The 18,857-nt window shown below is 46.9% G+C and overlaps 1 protein-coding gene across 2 annotated transcripts in view; it reads left to right on the forward strand.

The window, feature by feature from the left end:
• Window positions 1-36: 36 nt before the first annotated feature.
• Window positions 37-18,857, forward strand: part of ARMH1 (armadillo like helical domain containing 1) — a 50,473-nt gene continuing 31,652 nt past the window's right edge. For both annotated transcript variants that reach the window (XM_003278642.4, XM_030823763.1), the window contains exons 1-2: window positions 37-188; window positions 16,891-17,118. In XM_003278642.4, coding sequence (XP_003278690.4) covers window positions 16,913-17,118 — 206 coding nt within the window. In that variant the 5' untranslated portion in view covers window positions 37-188; window positions 16,891-16,912. The remainder of the gene's footprint in view (window positions 189-16,890; window positions 17,119-18,857) is intronic.

Consider the following 18,857-nt stretch of genomic DNA (forward strand, 5'->3'; position numbering starts at 1 on the left):
CGGTCAGGAAGAGTCCCCACCCTCTTATGTAGGTGAGAGGCGGCTGGAGAGTTGCTGTATTCTGGGAATGGGCAGGGTCACTTGTCCGAACAGAGTCCTGTCCTACGCGGCGGAAGCGTGTGCCCTTTGACTTGCATCGTCTAGCTACCTCTGCCATCCTCTACCAGCCGCAACTCCGAGGGCTGGAGGTATAAAACCGTACAAAACGGCCTAGGGGGCGCGTGCCGACCCAACCTCCACCCAGTGGGGTCGAGGCATATTCTGGATGGATGGATGGATGGATGGGTGGGTGGGAAGCAGTCTTCAGCTGATGACTGTAGAGAATGCCATGTCGATAGGGTCCACCAAGGAGCTGGGAGTGCAACTTTCTTGCATTTATCTATATTTACATACTATGTGTCATACTATGTGCCAGTATATTTACATACTATGTGCCAGAGACTGGGTGGACTAAATAAGGTTCCTTAGGCCCTAGTGAGGATCAAGCTTTTGGCCCTCCCTCTCCCATGTCTTAATGGGAGAGGGAGAGAAACCATGCATGAAGCAACTCTGATTCTGCGTGTGAAATAAGTACTACAGAAGAGTAAGGATTTGAGGAGCTCATAATCAGAGAAGGGGCATTTATGGCAGTGGGGTTGGCTCTTGAGCTGGGCCTTGAAAGACTTTTAGAGATAGGGAGGGGGAAAGACTCTATGCATGCCAGGCGCGGTGGCTCAAACTCATAATCCCAGCACTTTGGAAGGCCAAGACAGGAGAATGGCTTGAAGGAGTTCAAGACCAGCCTGGGCAACATAGTGAGAGCTTCATCTCTACCAAATAAAATTTTTTAAAATTAGCCAGGCATGGTAGCACATGCCTGAAGTCCCAGCTACTTGGAAAGCTAAGGTGGGAGGATCACTGGAGTCGGGAGGTCAAAGCTGCAGTGAGCCATGCAGTGAGCCAGGCTGCACTCCAGCCTGGGTGACAGAGTGAGACCCTGTCTCAAAAAACAAAACAAAGAGCCCGGTGTGGTGGCTCACCCCTGTAATCCCAGCACTTTGGGAGGCTGAGGCGGGCGTATCACTTCAGGTCAGGAGTTCGAGACCAGCCTGGTCAACATGGTGAAACCCCGTCTCTACTAAAAATACAAAAATTAGCAGGGCGTGGTGGTGCACGCCTGTAATCCCAGCTACTTGGGAGGCTGAGGCAGGAGAATGGCTTGAACCTGGGAGGTAGAGGTGGCAGTGAGCCGAGATTGCGCCACTGCACTCCAGCCTGGGTGACAGAGCGTGACTCCGTCTAAAAAGAAAGATTAGTGCAGGAACTAGACTGAGGATTGGGAGACGGAGGGAGACCAGTTAGGAAGTTGTTTCATAGTGGGGAAGGATTATGGTGGCATAAAGCATGGAGTGGCAGCTGAAATGGAAAGGGCAGGATGAATTCCTTAGACACTTATAGCTAGAAAAAAATGGACTTGGTTACTGATTGGGTGTGGGGGAAGTAAGGGAAATGAAGGATGACTTCTAGATTCCTGGTTTGGGCAAACAGGAAGGAGAAGAAGCAGGGGTTTTTAGGAGAGGGTCAGTTCTGGGCACGGTGAGCTTGGGGTGCCAATGGAACATCCAAGTGGAGGTATCCAGAAGGCCATTGGATATGCCTAAGTGGAGTTCGCCAGATAAGTCTAACTGGAAGTTGCAGTGTGGGAGTCTATGGTGCCTTATAGATGCCAGCCACACCATTAGATTGGTTGAGCTTGCCCAGGGAGTAAGTGTAGAGTCAGAAGACACCTAGGACAGAGCCCTGAGAAACACCCAAGTTTGAGGGTCTGGCAAAGGAGGACGAACCTGCAAAGGTAATCAAGATGAAGTGTCCAAAATGGTAAGAAGATCAGTAGTAGTATGTGGTGTTTCAGAAGCCAAGGAAGGAAAGTGTTGAAGGCTTATGACTAATCAAGTAAAATAAGGCCTAAAAGAATCCACTGGATTTAGAAACAAGGAAGTTGTTGGTGACCTTTGCAAGTGCAGTTTCAGTGGAGTGATGGGAGCAGAGGTCAAATTACAGTGGTTTGAGAAGCAGAGGGGATTGAGGAAGTGAAGATTCATGTAAGATACATTTTCAGAAAGCTTGGCTATTTAGGAGAAGGAAAAAGAAGGCAACAGCTGGAAGGAAACAGGTTTTTATTTGGATGGAAGAAATGTTGGTGTGGATCCAGCAAAGGGGAAAAAGATAAAACTGTAAGGGAAAGAAGATAACTGAGAATGGTGCCCCTGAAAAAAAGACTTTACCAAAGTGTTGGTGAAGAAATTCACTTAGAAGGGTGGAGGAACATTTGTTTTGTGGCAGAAGGGAAGTATTACATTGAGGTTAATTGGTGGGTTTGGTGATGGGAAGTTGAGGGAATTCTTCTTTGATGGTTTTCATTTTCTCTGTCAAATAAGAACATGATATCAGCCAGTGAGAGTGGGATTGGAGATGGTGTGCGAGATTGAAAAGAGCAGAGAAAGATTAAAATAGCAGCACTGGAGAGTGGCAGTGAGATGACTAAGGTAGCAAACAGATTTCTGGGCAGTTCTCATGGCCCCGTCGAGGTTAGTGACCGTTAATTTTCGGGAGCAGCAGTCTGCAAGGTTGTGTAATATGCATTTTTCCCTCAACAACATTCAGCCACCTAGTGGTGGGTACAGAGAGATTAGTTTAATTGATCTAGGTTTGGGTTTTACCAGGCAGATACAATGGAAGGACAAAGGACAAGGAAGTTGAAGATTGTGGCAAAACAGTGATTGAAATGAAGGGCCTTAATATCTAAACTGGATAGAAGAGTGAAAAAAAATTTATGGACTAGAGGTCCCAGTGAAAGTCAGAGAATCCATATCTGAGATCATTGAATGAGAGAGTTATGATCAGAAAGTGGAAGAATGAAGTTTGAGTAGTTTCCGGTGATGACAAGGTCCAGGGTGTGGCCGTGGGAGTCAGTGGCCAAAGTGGAGTACAGGAGACAGTCAGGATGCTGACGTGGCCACTGAACTCCCCCTGGATGATAGGAAGACTTGAGGGGAGGGAAGGGAAGAGGATGCCCGTGAGCTAGGTACCAGTGTTTCATGGGCAGAGCAGGTTTTTCTGGAGTCTCTAGGTGACAGCATGAGGAGGGGCAAAGGCTGAGACAGCTAAATGGTATGACCCTTGAAGTAGTAAGGGCTTTTACAAGAAGAAAGTGGAATAAGGAACCGAGTTGGGCTTTGGCAAGGAGACATGAGGCCCACTCCTCACCCTGAAATCCTGGGAGTGTAAGAATCTAAACAGATTCTACCAGGAGGGCCATGCAGAAGGGAAGCCCTGGGGTAGAGCCAGCTTTGGATGCAGGCTGGAGGTGGGCAGGTGACTGGAGAGGCTGAGGATGGAGGAGACTTAGCTGATTGGGAAGAAGGGTTTTCAAGAGCAGAGTAAAAAGGTTGGGAAGGGAAGGAAGGCTGGGAAATGGATCGAGGAAGATGAAGCATAGAGCAGGGAAGGGGCGAGGAGTGTGTGGTTGACCTCGCCAGTTACATGTTGTGGAGAGAGGATGAGGGCAGGTCTGTGGAGCGGGGTTGGAAGCAGAAGTGAGTCTGGGGAGAAGAAGAGTGGGGGCTGTGGGTAGGAATGAGGGCAAGTGGGGAGAAGATGAAGGCAGAGGATTTCATAGGAAGGAGATGAGGGAAAGGAGTTCCTGTGGGGAGAGGATGGAGAAAATGGACAGATAGGAGGAAAAGGTGGGGGCAGATGGAGTCTATCAGGAAGTGATGAGTAGTAGGGGTAGGGGTGTCTGTCAGGGTATGACTGGGGAGCAGAAGAGGGTCCATGAGAAGGAAGTGACAAATTGGAGTGCATATGCCTCTGGGAGAGAAGTAAGGACACCTTGTTTGGAAGTTTGAGGAGATAATGTTTCTCTCTCCCTATCTCTGAATGGAGAGCTAAGAGTTAGGAGTCAGGGATGGGAGCCCAAGGAGAAGTGCTGTCTCATTCTACATGTGAAACCTACAGGAATAGGAGACAGTGACTCGCTTGTTGTCTCCGAGGCCATGTGGGGACAGTGAGCCAGGCTGGCAACCCATGCCTTGGAGGCCTCTTGCTTTCAGAAGGTGTCTTTTGATTTGTGGGAGGGTGGGGAAGCCCTCTGGGAAATTTTATTTAGAAACAAGACCTGGCCGGGCGCGGTGGCTCACGCTTGTAATCCCAGCACTTTGGGAGGCCGAGGCGGGCAGATCACGAGGTCAGGAGATCGAGACCACGGTGAAACCCCGTCTCTACTAAAAATACAAAAAATTGGCCGGGCGTGGTGGCGGGCGCCTGTAGTCCCAGCTACTCGGAGAGGCTGAGGCAGGAGAATGGTGTGAACCTGGGAGGCGGAGCTTGCAGTGAGCCGAGATCGATCACGCCACTGCACTCCAGCCTGGGTGACAGAGCGAGACTCCGTCTCAAAAAAAAAAAAAAAAGAAACAAGACCTATTGACCTCTTGATTTTTAATACCTCCCCTTCGCTTGTTGCTAAGGACCTTTGGCTTAGCATGAGAGCTGAGGCTTTTGAGATTGTGTGATTTTAGTTTCCCTGCATGAAGAAGAACCATTTGGCCACTATAGAAATGATTTATGGATGAGTCCAGATTTATTAATCACCTCTGAAGATGGAGAGGAAATTAAAAACAAAGAGTCCACTCTGGGCTGAAGACAAAGTAGGTCTGTCATCCTTGCAGAAGACTTTGCCAAGGTTAGAAAGCCACAAACAAACCAATTTGGCCCGAAGTTCCTAATCTGGATTTTTAATTTCGCATGCTTGATTTTTCGCACCATTTTCTCTCTGAGGTAAAATAATGACTGTTTTAATTGGCTGCCACTTACAGAGAGATCCCAATAAGCATGATGGCATACATATATTTTTCTCTGGCATTCCGTATGTGCTCCAGTTCTTATGATCAAGCTGGTGAAGCTGACTTTTACTGCATGCTGCATGCCATGATCAGTTGACTATAAATTAAATCCTCTTTTCCAAAAGCCATTTTCCATTAGTGCTAATTTGTTTGCTTCTCATTTCCACTGATCATTAGAGTCTCTGGTTGTGAGCACCAAATTGGAAATAATTTCTTTGACATTTCAAAAAAAATTTCTCCCCTTCTTGAATGCCATTTGACTGCAGCTAAATAGCATGGTTTACGGAAGAACAGTTCACTCCAATTACAATTTAACTGACCGTTCATGGCACTGAATCCCTGTCCTTAGTGTCCAAAGATGACACCTCTGCTGCCATTGCTATTTCCTATCATAGCTGTAAAACACCTCGTAGACTTTGCACTGGCCTTCTTGGATCGAGATTCTGCCACTCCACACATGGCAGCTTTGGGAGGTTGGTAGTTTTATGGACCTGCATATCATGGACATTCAGATATAATCATCTCAACAGGAGCTGGCTGATTTCTTCACACATTCACTCAGCGAGCATTTATTCAACATCTATTTTGTGCCAGGCATTATGCCAGGCCCTGGGGACACAGAGATAGGGAAGACCAACCCCTGCCCTTGAGGAATTCACACTCTAGTGGGAAGGATGGGTAAGTTTTAAAGCATAGTAGAGGAAGAGGTGGCATGGATGGGACCAGAGCTGCAAACCCCTAGTTGTCCCAGGGAGTTTGCCAAAGGGCAAAAAGGAACCTGGCCATTCCTGATGGCAGAGCAACACTGAGATGCAGAGGGCCCTGGAAGGGCCTGGGGAGTTGAGAGTGCAAGGTTGTTGTAATGTGGAAGTGACTAGAGATGAAGTTAGATTAGGGCCAACTTTGTTGTTTTGAGACAGAGTCTCACTCTGTCACCCAGGCTGGAGTTCAATGGCACGGTCTCGGCTCACTGCAACCTCAGCCTCCCAGGTTCAAGTGATTCTCCCACCTCAGCCTCACGAGTAGCTGGGACTACAGGCGCGTGCCACCACACCCAGCTAATTTTTGTATTTTTAGTAGAGATGGGATTTCACTATGTTGGCCAGGCTGGTCTCGAACTCCTGACCTCATGATCCATCGCTTCAGCTTCCCAAAGTGCTGGGATTATCGGTGTAAGCCACTGCGCCCAGCTGGGGCCAAGTTTTGAAGGGCCTTGAGTGCCATATTGGGTTTAGACTTTATCCAGTAGGCCACAGTGAGCTAATGGAGAAATCTGGGGGTGAAGCAAGTAGAAAGGGTAGAAGCTTAAGGAAAAAGTAGTTAGGAGATGACTTTGTTTGTATATTTATTTGGGTTGGTGGGGATTGAGCAAGGGTTTAAGAGGAGTCAGGGAAGATGGGAAGATTGAAGATAGGAGTAGAACCTAGTGCACACGGAGAGGGTGGGTGCTGATATGATGATGTTAAGAGGAGAGGGTTGTGCTTGATGGCCCCTATATTCTCTGTGAAGTTGGAAGCAAAGTTATCCAGGCATCCTCCTTGATTCCTCCCCGTCTTTTATCTTCCACACCCAGTCAGTCACCAGGCCCTGTTTCTTCAAACAGTGTGACATTTCTACTTCTCTCCAACCCTAATATCATCAGCATCTTTGTCAAGGCCGTAGGAATGACTTCCTAACTGGTGCCCCCACCTCCAACTTGCCCCCTTCTGATCCCTTTTTTTTTTGAGACGGAGTCTCGCTCCATCACCCAGGCTGGAGTGCAGTGGCATGATCTTGGCTCATTGCAAGCTCCACCTCCTGGGTCCACGCCATTCTCCTGCCTCAGCCTCCCGAGTAGCCTGCCACCATGCCTGGCTAATGTTTTGTATTTTTAGTAGAGATGGGGTTTCACCGTGTTAGCCAGTATGGTCTCGATCTCCTGACCTCGTGATCCGCCCGCCTCAGCCTCCCAAAGTGCTGGGATTGCAGGCATGAGCCACCGTGCCTGGCCTCCCACTTGCAATTCTTTATGTCCTACACTCCCATCTCTGAGCCATTGCATATTTGATTCCCTCTACCTAAAAGACACTTTCCTCACCTCTTCCATAGCTGCAGATTGCTTTTCAGTTTGGATGACATCTCCTCTGGAAAGCCTTTCACTCCAGCCAGCACCCAAACCAAGGCCAGGTTAGGTGTCCCTCTCTCTCATTCTACAGTGTCTTGCACCTACTCTGTCACAGCACTTGCCACGCTATTGGAATTGGAATCACCTCTTTACAAGGCCATATGCCACCCTCAGACTGTGTACTTGCGGGCAGGGACTATGTCTTTTTTACATTTATCCCCAAAGGCCTAGGATAAGGCGTCGGACATACTTGTCACTATTTGTTGAATTTAATGAGGTTGGGGGTGGGGCAGAGGGATGCCTAGTCATGTTTGAATGTCTTATGAAGCAACTTACTGAGGACTTACAATATAATGTGACAAGCACTGGAGACTCAAATAATGGGGAGAGGCAACAGCCAGAGACTTAGGCAAACCAAGAGAAGACGCCATGGTAAAGAGGTGTCAAGCAAGAAAGCATTTTGAGTAAGAGGAATGGTCAATGATATTAGTTGTTGCAGTAAGAGGGGCAAGTGAGCAAAGGACTAAGACATCCTCACTGAACTGGGCAATTCAGAGGTTACCAGAGACATTGGCTAATGTGATGGAAGGGAAGTGGTGGGGCAGAAGCCCAACTGTGATGGGTTAAGGGGAGAATGGTCAGTGGGGAAACAGAAAAGAGTATGAACACTGTTTTTCAGAAGCTTTGCTGTGAAGTCAGAAAACCAGAGAGATGATGAAGAGAATGTGAGGTTGAGGTTTTTGTCTTCATTTTTGCTTATTTTTGTTTAAAGATAGGCAAAACTTAGGCCAGGCACAGTGGGTGGCTCACACCTATAATCCCAGCACTTTGGGATGTCAGGGTGGGAGGATCGCTTGAGGCCAGAGGTTCCAAACCAGCCTGGGCAACATAGTGAGGCTCCGTTTCTTTTTTTTTTTTTTTTTTTGAGACAGAGTCTCGCTCTGTCACCCAGGCTGGAGTGCAGTGGCATGATCTTGGCTCACTGCAAGCTCCGCCTCCCGGGTTCACGCCATTCTCCTGCGTCAGCCTCCCAAGTAGCTGGGACTACAGGCGTCTGCCACCATGCCCGGCTAACTTTTTGTATTTTTTTGTAGAGGGGGGTTTCACTGTGTTAGCCAGGATGGTCTCGATCTCCTGACCTCGTGATCTGCCCGCCTCGGCCTCCCAAAGTACTGGGATTACAGGCGTGAGCCACTGCATCCGGCTGTGAGGCTCCGTTTCTAAAAAATTTTTTTAAGTTAGCCAGGCGTGATGGTGCATACCCGTAGTCCTAGCTACTCAGGAGGCTGAGGCAGGAGGATCACTTGAGCCCAGGAGTTCAAGACTGCATTGAGCTATGACGGTGCTGTGCACTCCAGCCTGAGTGACAGAGTGAGCCCCTATCTCGAATAAATACATTGATAAACAAATAAATAACAATAAAAATAGGTAAAAATCAAGGCTAACAAGAAAAATGCCTAAATAGAGGGGTTGAGGATACAAGGGAGGCAGAAGTAATGAGTAGAATGAGGGCCCTGAGGAGGCAGGGTGGATGGATGCAGAGCTCTGGTAGACGGCTAGAGAAGGAGAGAAGGATGGGTGTGGATAGAGATGAAGAAAGAAGAGGAGTATGACGACATTCTTACCTAATGGCCTATAACTTTCTTTGTTAAACCCAAAAGTAGGTCTTCTGAGAATAGATGGAAGAGGTAGGAAGGTAAGGAGCTTGGAATTGTAGACTTCACAGGTGGGATGGTGCTAGCCAGTCACAGATTTGGGGTGTGGGTCTTGGGTATGAAAGCTGCGTTTGTTGGAGGTGAAAGCTGGAAGTCGCTGGAGTCTGCATTCCATGTCTCTCCTCTGTGCGCCAACAGAACCTGGGATATATCCCATCAGAGCGCTCCCCACTGTTCATTAAAATCACCTTTTTGCTTGTCTCTCTGCCCTGCCAGTCTGTAAGCACCCGAGGGCAAGGTCTATGTTTGTCACATTAACCAATCCCAAGCCCAATGCTTGGCTCAGAGTTGGCACCTGGGAATCTGTTTAATTAACTAATGTGCAGAGCTAAGGAAATTAAAGTGCACATTCTGAGCACAGTGTGTTGGATGTCAGTTTAAATAACACTTATTGAGTGCCTGTGTTTTACCAGAGACCATGCTAGCCACCCAAATTACGAGATGGAGCATGCTGATGTTGAAATTGCCTAGTGGCTCTTGAGTAAACAGGAAGGCTTACGTGTCAAAGTCATCGATCAGCACTGCGGCAAGGTAGAGAGGGAAAGCCTGACCTCAGAGGAGGAGGAAGGGTTCAGGAACAGTAGTAGGGATTTAGAGAATGGTGTTTGAGGTGTAGGTTAGTGGGCAGCCCCCTTCCTGATTTAGAAGCAGCAGCATGGGTTGAGGCAAGGGGTGGGGTGGGGTGTCAGGTTTCACTTGGGGCCGAATTTAGATGGAAATTCTTTGGCCTGAAATGTTTGAGACTTTATCCTCAGGTAGTAAGGAACCATTGAAGAGTTTGAAGCAGGGAAATCTGTCAGATTTGTACTTTTAAAAATCTCACATCAAAGCCTGGCCTGGTGGCTCACACCTGTAATCCCAGTACGTTGGGAGGCTGAGGCAGGAGGATTGCTTGAGCCCAGGAGTTTGACACCAGTCTGGGCAACAAAGCAAGACCCCACCTCTACAAAAACAAATATAAACATAAAAATTAGGCGGGCATGGTGGCATGTGCCTGTAGTCCCAGCTACTCAAGAGGCTGAGGTGGGAGGATCACTCGAGCCTAGGAGGTTGAGGCTGCAGTAAGTTATGATCGTGCCACTGCACTCCAGCCTGGGTGACAGAGCAAGGCCCTGTCTCAAAAATAAAAATAAAAAATCTCACATCACGGTGGAGTTTAGGCTGGGGCAAGCCTGAAGACCAGTGGAGGCTGTTGCAGTAATCCATATGAGGAACAAGGGTGTGAAACTAAAATAGCGGCAGTGGAGGTGAAGATAGATAGACTGATCTCAGGGAGATTTAGGACATATAATTGGCAGGAGCTGGCAACAGTTCAGATGAGGGCAAGGGAGAGGAATAAGTCAAAGACAACTTTTGGCTGACTAGGAGGGTGGTGACCTAAGCACTGAAATAGGACCAACACAGGGCAAGGGGCACGTGTGAGTTGATAAGCTCAGTTTGGGACCTGTTGACTTGAGGAGCCTGTGACACATACCAATGAAGAGTCTGCCGGTCACTTAAGTACATAAAGAGATCTGGAGCTCAGGTGGGAGGCCCGGACTGAGGAGACGGATTTGAGAGTCGTGTGCCTATAAATGTAATTTGAAGTGATGGGGTGAATGAGGTCACCCAGGGATTACAAAACATGAGAAGAGAACTGAGAATGGGAAAACGACCTGCAAAGGCAGTATCCTGCAATGGCAACTGAGGATTCAGAGAGTCTGGAGTAGAATCAGGGGAGACTGGGGTTAGGAAAAGAGTCATTCACAATCCATCAGAGAGACCGAGCATGGTGGGACGGTGAGCTAACCACTAAATTTGACAACAGGAGATTATTGGTGACACCTTGGAGCACAGAGGAGAACAGGATCCATGCCCTTGGCTTAGTGGGGAAAAACCTGGACTTTGGAGTTATATACAGATCTAAGTTCAAATCCCATTCCCATCCCTATTTAGCTTTGAGACCTTCAATAAGTGAGCAAACCCTTCTAAACCTTAGTTTCTTCATCTGAAAATTGTGGATAATGATGACCTCCTGAGGATCTTAAGAGGATTAAAACAAAGAATTTAGGCTGGGTGCAGTGGCTCACACCTGTAATTCCAGCACTTTGGGAGGCCAAGGTGGGAAGATAGCTTGAGGCCAGGAGTTTGAGATCAGCCTAGGCAACACAGAGAGACCCCATCTCTATAAACAAAAACAACCACAGAGAGAGAGAGAGAGAAGAGAGAGAGAGAGAGAGAGAGAGAGAGAGAGTGTGTGTGTGTATGGTGTATGGATAGCTCTTAATCAACACTCAAAAAATGTCAGTTTCTTCTCCCTGTCTTCATTCCTTCTTCTCCCTCCCTTCACCAGGAAAGACAGCTAACATCCCTTTTTCCTTAGCGGTCAACAAGCTTAGATACAAAATTTATCCTAGTAACTGACTCTTGAAATTGACACATTTTGGTCTTTTTTCCACTGTTTTCATCTTATTAATTCTTTTTAAACATGGTAGTTAATGGGTCTTTTTTTTACCCTCATCAAGCTTACTGTTAAAGAAAAGTTGAGATAAATAATACATGGCTGGAGGCTCTTAATTAAATATACTTAATGTCTTTTATCTCCCCCTACTTCTCAAAAACCTTAGTGACATAACCCCGCTGAAGAAATATAAAAAAGCATTCAGTCACAAAAGTTCATGGAAGGAGGCAACAGGAGATGAAAGAATTCAACAAATATTTGGAAGGTAGAAGGCAGATGCAGGGAGGTTAACCGGCTTGAAGCAGAGGAAATGCAAGCAAGTGCCAACAAGGGGAGCTTACCAACAAGAAATCAGTCAATTCAGCCAGTTTGACCTCTAAGAGGCTTAATGCTTGAAAGCACAAATTACCACTGAAGGTCAGAAATGAGGTATGGAGCCCAACCTAGGGGGATTCACTGACCTCTGTGTGCAGAGCACTTTGCCCGCACTCCAGACCCTCAACCGCCAAGAAAGAAATGACTCTAAACTTTTGCTGCATGAAGAGGAAGGAAGTTGGACTCTGCAGGCCTCCTTGCACAGGGACCTCAGGCAGAGTTTGAAGGGCAGGAATGAGACATAGAGTTGAAAACTGATCAGTAGAGGGAAGGTCTACACACAGCATTGCGTGAGCCCTTCCCCCACCTGACTCCCAACATGCCATGGCGAGGTGTCTGTAATAGCACCCCTACTCTCTCACCTTCCCTGGGAAAGTAGGAAAGTCTTCTCCAGAGACCCTGATATCTCTATGAGGGTGTTAAAAAAAAAAAAAAAAAACCTTCCACTGACTGACATTTATGAATTCCCCAGTGAGAAGACTAGTTGCCTAATAAATATCCAAACACTGAAGGTGGTTTAAAGAGCCCACCAAGGGCCTACTATAGTAAATGAAAAAAGACCTTCACCAAAGCACATCATCATACAACTTCAGAAAGGCTTCAAAATCATCAGGAGTGAAAAAAATAGACAAAGGCACAGGAATCAGAATGACTTCAGATTTCTCATCAGCAACTGGGGAGGGTGAATCTGAGGGAAGCCTTTTTTTTTTTTTGAGACAGGGTCTTGCTCTGTTGCCTAGGCTGGAGTGCAGTGGCAGGATCACAGATCACTGCAGCCCCAACCTCCTGGTCTCATTTGATCCTCCTACCTCAGCCACCTTAGCCTCCCAAGTAGCTGAAACTACAAGTGTGTGCCACTATACCTGGCTAATTTGGGGGTGGAGGGATGGAGGTCTCACTGTGTTACCCAGGCTGGTCTCAAACTCCTGGGCTCAAGTGATCCTCCTGCCTCAGCCTCCCAACATACTGGGATTATAGGCATGAGCCACCACAACTGGCCAGATAGCTTATTTTTTTATTTTTATTTTTTTGAGACAGTCTCACTCTGTCACCAGGCTGGAGTGCAGTGGCATGATCTCAGCTCACTGCAACTTCCACCTCCTGGGTTCCAGCGATTCTCCTGCCTCAGCCTCCTGAGTAGCTGGGACTACAGGCGCACGCCACCACGCCCAGCTAATTTTTGTATTTTTAGTAGAGACGGGGTTTCACCATGTTGGCCAGGATGGTCTTGATCTCTTGACCTCGTGATCTGCCCGCCTCGGCCCCTGAAAGTGCTAGGATTACAGGCGTGAGCCACCACACCCGGCCCAGATAGCTTATTTCTAACGCGGAGTTATATACCCAGCCAATGCAACATGTGGTCAAAAACGATATTTTTAGACTTTCCGGGACAAAACAAGGGTGTACACAAAGAAGGAAGAAGATGTGAGAGACAGGAAATGGGCATCCGTCAGAAAAACTCGGCAAGAGGAAATCCCAGGACATTTGCATACCAGCCTTAGTGAGCAACCAGTCTAAACTATAGCAGAAAGAGATCTGTGGGACAGGGGTTTCCAGGGAAAAGATGGAATTAATCAGTTACAGATTGAACATTTGGAAAAATAATCATTACATATTTGGGACATTTGGAATGAAATAGCCCTTGGTACTTCAAACGAAACAATAGGAAAAAAATGACAATTATTAACTCCAGGTAAAACCAAACTGTAAGAAAAAAATGTAATAGTAGTTTGCCACTTGAAGAATTTATTTACTTGATCAGTCATGTTAACATGCCGGACGCGGTGGCTCACGCCTGTAATCCCAGCACTTTGGGAGGCAGAGGCAGGCAGATGACTTGAGCTCAGGAGTTTGAGACCAGCCTGGCCAGCACAGCAAAACCCCATCTCTACTAAAATACAAAAATTAGCCAGGTGTGGTGGCACATGCCTTTAATCCCAGCTACTCAGGAGGCTGAGGCAGGAGAATCGCAGGAACCTGGGAGGCAGAGGCTGCAGTGAGCCAAGATCACACCACTGCACTCCAGCCTAGGCAACAGAGTGAGACTGCATCTCAAAAAATAATAATAATAATGTAAACACTATTGATTTAACTATAAAGTATGGGACATAATGTTGGAGGATAGAAAGAGAAAAAAATGGGAGTTAGAGTGATGCAATAAAACTGATTCCTCTGCTGGGCAAGGTGGCATGTGCCTATAGCCCCAGCTACTCAGGAGGCTGAGGCAGGAGGACTGCTTGAGGCCAGGAGTTTAAGGCTGCAGTTTACTATGATCGTACCTGTGAATAGCCACTGCACTACGGGCCGGGCAACATAGTGAGACCTCATCTCAGAAAAAAAAGAAAAAAAATGAAGACCTAATTCCTCAACTGCCAGAATGATAAATACATAAATATTGCCTAAGGTTGATACATCGAATGATAGCAGTGTATTAGTTTGCTAGAGCTGCCATAACAAAGTGTTATAGACGAGATAACTTAAATGACAGAAATTCATCATCTCACAGTTCTGGAGGCTGGAAGGCTGAGATTACGGTGTCACAGGGTTGATTTCCTCTGAGGCCTCTCTCCTTGGCTTGCAGATGACCATCTTTTCCCTGTGTCTTCACCTGGTTTTCTCTCTGTGTATGTCTGTATCCTAATCACCTCTTCTTATAAGGACACCAATCATATTGGATAAAGGCCCACCCTAATGACATAGTTTAAACCTAATTCCCTCTTTAAAGACTGTATCTGCATTTACAGCCACATCCCGAGGTACTGATGGTTAGGACTTCAACATAGGAATTTGGGGGAAAAACACAGTTCAGCCCATAACAAGTAGTATAAGCTAGTTATTTGGAAATACAGGGGTAAACAGCAGAAGAAATAGCCAAAAGAGTTTAAAGTAGCCTCCTCTGTGAGGAGAGACTGGAGGGCAGCAAGAGGTGAGGCAGGTGCTATTACTATTTGATTTTTTTCAAAATAGCAAGTGGCGGAGCTGAGCCTTGAACCCAGTCTGACTCCAGATCTCATGTTCTTCCACTCTCCCCCAAGAGTGGGAACTCCTCCAGGGCCCTGCAGCATCATGTTCATCTTTGCATTTCCCACGGTACCTTATACAGAGCCACAGGATGGGCCTTCACCACATACATAAGATTTACAGCTGCATCACAGTGACTTTTAAAGCTGCTGTTTGTTGATGCTTCTTTTCCTGTCTTCAAAGAAGATGGGGGAAACTGAGGTCCAAGGAAACATTGAGGAGCCGTAATGTGGAGTGCCCTGCTTAGAGGTCCCTGCCTTTTGTGTCCTGGAATCGCTGGGTGCATCTCTAATGGCACATTGAGTTTTGATACTAGAAAGGGTCTATTTAAGGCAGGGCAGGGGCACAGGGTGCTTTCCTGCCTGATAAAGCTAGTGGTGGTGTCTCAACCCCACCTCCCTGGGGTCTAGAACAGTCATTCACCCCCATTTTCTTGATGTCACTTTGGCCATTGAAGGCAGCCACAGCCTCCCTAGGTTGTTCTCAGACTTATGACTGCAATGGCATTCACAGTGATTGATGCAGGATCCCATGAGGGGGTTTCGTCACTTTTGTGTTCAGGTTGGTCTGCAGTCATTCACCTGGTTCTTAAGGCCAGCTAGATTTCCTGGTTATCTCCATCCTGTAGGCTGCGTGGACGCCCTTCTGGAAGCACACATCCCATGTCCTCTGGGGAGTAGTAGAGGTTGGTGTGTATGTATGTCTGTCTCCGCATGCCTCAGATTATTGCTTCCTAATAAAATTCTGATAACTGGGCCCCATCAATATCTCAAATACATGTGAGGAAACGTTAATTTAGAATCAATTTTAGGATGTTTCAGACTGTAAAGTCCTTTTAACTAGATCTCTGGCGAAGATGTAGAAGCACTTTATGGGACTGTAAATTTCATGTTGAACAGTCTTCATGAAATACACATCTCTCCTACACACAAGCTGTTCTCTCCATATCAATCATGGCCCCTGCAAGTAATGTTTCACAAATATTCTGTAAATCACAGAAAACCCCATGATAATGTGAAATATGACTTTCACTTGTCTGTTAGACGAAAGAATCACACATGCCTCTCTCCCATCAGCACTAACATTTGTTATGGATAATAACACTTTCAATCACAACTATTTTTGGAAAACGGGTTTATCTTAAACCTTCCCTCCCCCACTGAAAACACTCTCCCAAGGACACAGACTCCTACAAACCACAGCCCATTAATCCAACTATGGAATGGGAACTTTTTCTTCCCACTAACTTTTTTTTAAGTTGTTTTTAAGAGTTAGTGTAAAAGCCCGAGGTACAAGGTTAAGGAGCACTTTAACTTAGGTGATTGGCATAAGACGGAGGCCATGTCTCAAGACCTCAAGCTTCTGACCCTGTATGAAGTAAGCCACAAGAGAGGCCCAGATTTTGTTTGTTTTTTGTTTTTTTTTGTTTTTTTTTGTTTTTAACAGAGTCTCACTCTGTCACCCAGGCTGGAGTGCAGTGGCGCGATCTCAGCTCACTGCAACCCGCCTCCCGGGTTCAAGCGATTTCTCCTGCCTCAGCCTCCCAAGAGTTGGGATTACAGGCGCCTGCCACCACGCCCGGCTAATTTTTTGTATGTTTAGTAGAGAGGGGGTTTCGCCATGTCGGCCAAGCTGGTCTCAAACTCCTGACCTCAGGTGATCTGCCTGCCTGGGCCTTCCAAAGTGCTGGAATTACAGGCATGAGTCACCACGCCCGGCCTTAGCAAGCACTTTTATCTCAGCTGGATGCTGTGGTCTTTTAGTTGCTAGCATCAGTAGAGAAGCCAAAGAGCTAAAATTTTAGTTCTTAAAAGAGCAGACATTTAGCACACTGATATTCTTAATCCCATTACACTCCAGCTAGAGCTTCCCTGTTCAAGCAGCAGGTGACCAGTCCTAGAGTATATTTTGCGCATAACTACACCCATTTGCATGATAGAGCCACACCCTGCCTCCAGCTGATTGCTAGACAAATAATGGAGTTGCATGATTTTTTTTTTTTTTTTTTTTTTTTTTTTTTGAGACAGAGTTGCTGTCGCCCAGGCTGGAGTGCAGTGGCGCCATCTCGGCTCACTGCAGGCTCCGCCCCCTGGGGTTCACGCCATTCTCCTGCCTCAGCCTCCCGAGTAGCTGGGACTACAGGCGCCCGCCACCTCGCCCGGCTAATTTTTTGTATTTTTTAGTAGAGACGGGGTTTCACTGTGTTAGCCAGGATGGTCTGGATCTCCTGACCTTGTGATCCGCCCGCCTCGGCCTCCCAAAGTGCTGGGATTACAGGCGTGAGCCACCGCGCCCGGCCGGAGTTGCATGATTCTAAACATTCTGGTAACCCGTCTGTTTTCTCTCCCTCTGTAGCCAACTTCAGGACTGATTGATCATGACTTCTATAAAGGAGCAGGCAGCAATTAGCAGGCTCTTAAGTTTTTTACAGGAGTGGGACAACGCTGGCAAAGTCGCAAGGAGTCACATCCTCGACAAGTTCATTGAAACCAACCAAGGCAAGACTGCCCCTGAACTGGAGCAGGAGTTTTCCCAGGGAGCCAGTTTGTTCCTGGTACGCTTGACCACCTCGCTTAGAATCACGTATCCTTTGCTGAACAGAAAAAAAAAAAAAAAAATAGCCACCGGGCACGGTGGCTCACTCCTGTAATCCCAGCACTTTGGGAGGCCGAGGCGGGCAGATCACAAGGTCAGGAGTTCGAGACCAGCCTAACCAACATGGTGAAACCCTGTCTCTACTAAAAATACAAAAATTAGCCATCCATGGTGGCAGGTGCCTGTAATCCCAGCTACTCAAGAGGCTGAGGCAGGAGAATCACTTGAACCTGGGAGGCAGAGGTTGCAGTGAGCCGAGATCATGCCACTGCACTCCAGCCTGGGCAATAGAGTGAGACTGTCTCAAAACAAAAAAAAAAATTAGACAACCTTCAAAAATGGAAAGGAGAGGAGATTGTCAAAGGAGTTTTCTCTTGATTCTGATATTTTAGAACAGGACATCTGGTGTTAAAAAAAAAGTGATAAAAAAAATCCTTAGAGTCAAGAACTCTGTCAGCTTCCTGTCTTCCCAACCTATAATTATATTTCTTTCTCACCCCTAACCTCTTTTGCTCCCATCAGAGTTGAAGTAGGTATAACTCCTGTCTAGGGCTAATCCTCTATTTGTACTGCACTTGAACCCCTTCCTATCTCCTTATTCTTTCTCTCCTATAGCTTTCACCTTTGCCTCATAACCAGCGTTTTCTCAGCATTTATATATGCTGAAATCTCTTCTACTTTAAAAAATAAAATTGAATCCCTGTTTCAAATCTATATTCCACCCAATCCCAGTTTCTGCCCTTCATGGTGAAGCTTCTTTTGTTTGTTTGTTTCTTTGTTTGTTTGTTTGAAACAGAGTCTCTCCCTGTGGCCCAGGCTGGAGTGCAATGGCACAATCTCAGCTCACCGCAACCTCCACCTCCCCAGTTCAAGCGATTCTCCTGCCTCAGCCTCCCGAGTAGCTGAGACTACAGCCATGTACCACCACACCTGGCTAATTTTTGTATTTTTAGTAGAGACAGGGTTTCACCATGTTGGCCAGGCTGGTCTCAAACTCCTGACCTCAAAGTGCTGGGAGTACAGGCATGAGCCACCGTGCCCAATGAAGCTTCTTGAAAAGGTTGTTGAGGGGCCGAGCGTGGTGACTCACGCCTGTAATCCCAACACTTTGAGAGGCCGAGGTGGGCAGATTTTGAGACCAGCCTGGCCAACATGGGAAACCCCATCTCTACTACAAATGCAAAATTTAGCTGGGCATGGTGGCACATGCCTGTAATCCCAGCTACCCGGGAGGCTGAGGCAGGAGAATTGTTTGAACCTGGGAGGCGGAGGTTGCAGTGAGCCAAGATCGTGCCATTGCACTCCAGCCTGGGCCACAGAGACAGACTCCATCTCAAAACATTTTTAAAAAATTATAAAAATAAAGGTTGTTGAGTCTCCCTGTCTCTGCTTCCTCTCCTCCCTTTTCTCCACTTGCTGCCATCTGACTTCGGTGCCTCCCACTCTACTGATGCAGGTCTTGCTAAGGTTACCCACGTTTTTCCAGTTGCAAAACCCAGGGACTGCATCTCCTTATAGGTGACCTCTCAGTGGCATTTGTCAATCAATCTTTCCCACTTCTCAAAACACTCCTGGTTTCTCTGATACCGATTATCTTGGTTTCTATGCATTTCCTGCGCTTCTTCAGCCACCCCTTAAATGCTGTTCCTTGGGATTCCATCCTTGTCCCTCTTCTCTACTCACTCTCAGATTCTCCCTGAGGGACTAGTTCATTGTCAAGATTCAAC

This window comes from Nomascus leucogenys, chromosome 12, assembly GCF_006542625.1.
Source record: "Nomascus leucogenys isolate Asia chromosome 12, Asia_NLE_v1, whole genome shotgun sequence".
Lineage (NCBI taxonomy): Eukaryota > Metazoa > Chordata > Mammalia > Primates > Hylobatidae > Nomascus > Nomascus leucogenys.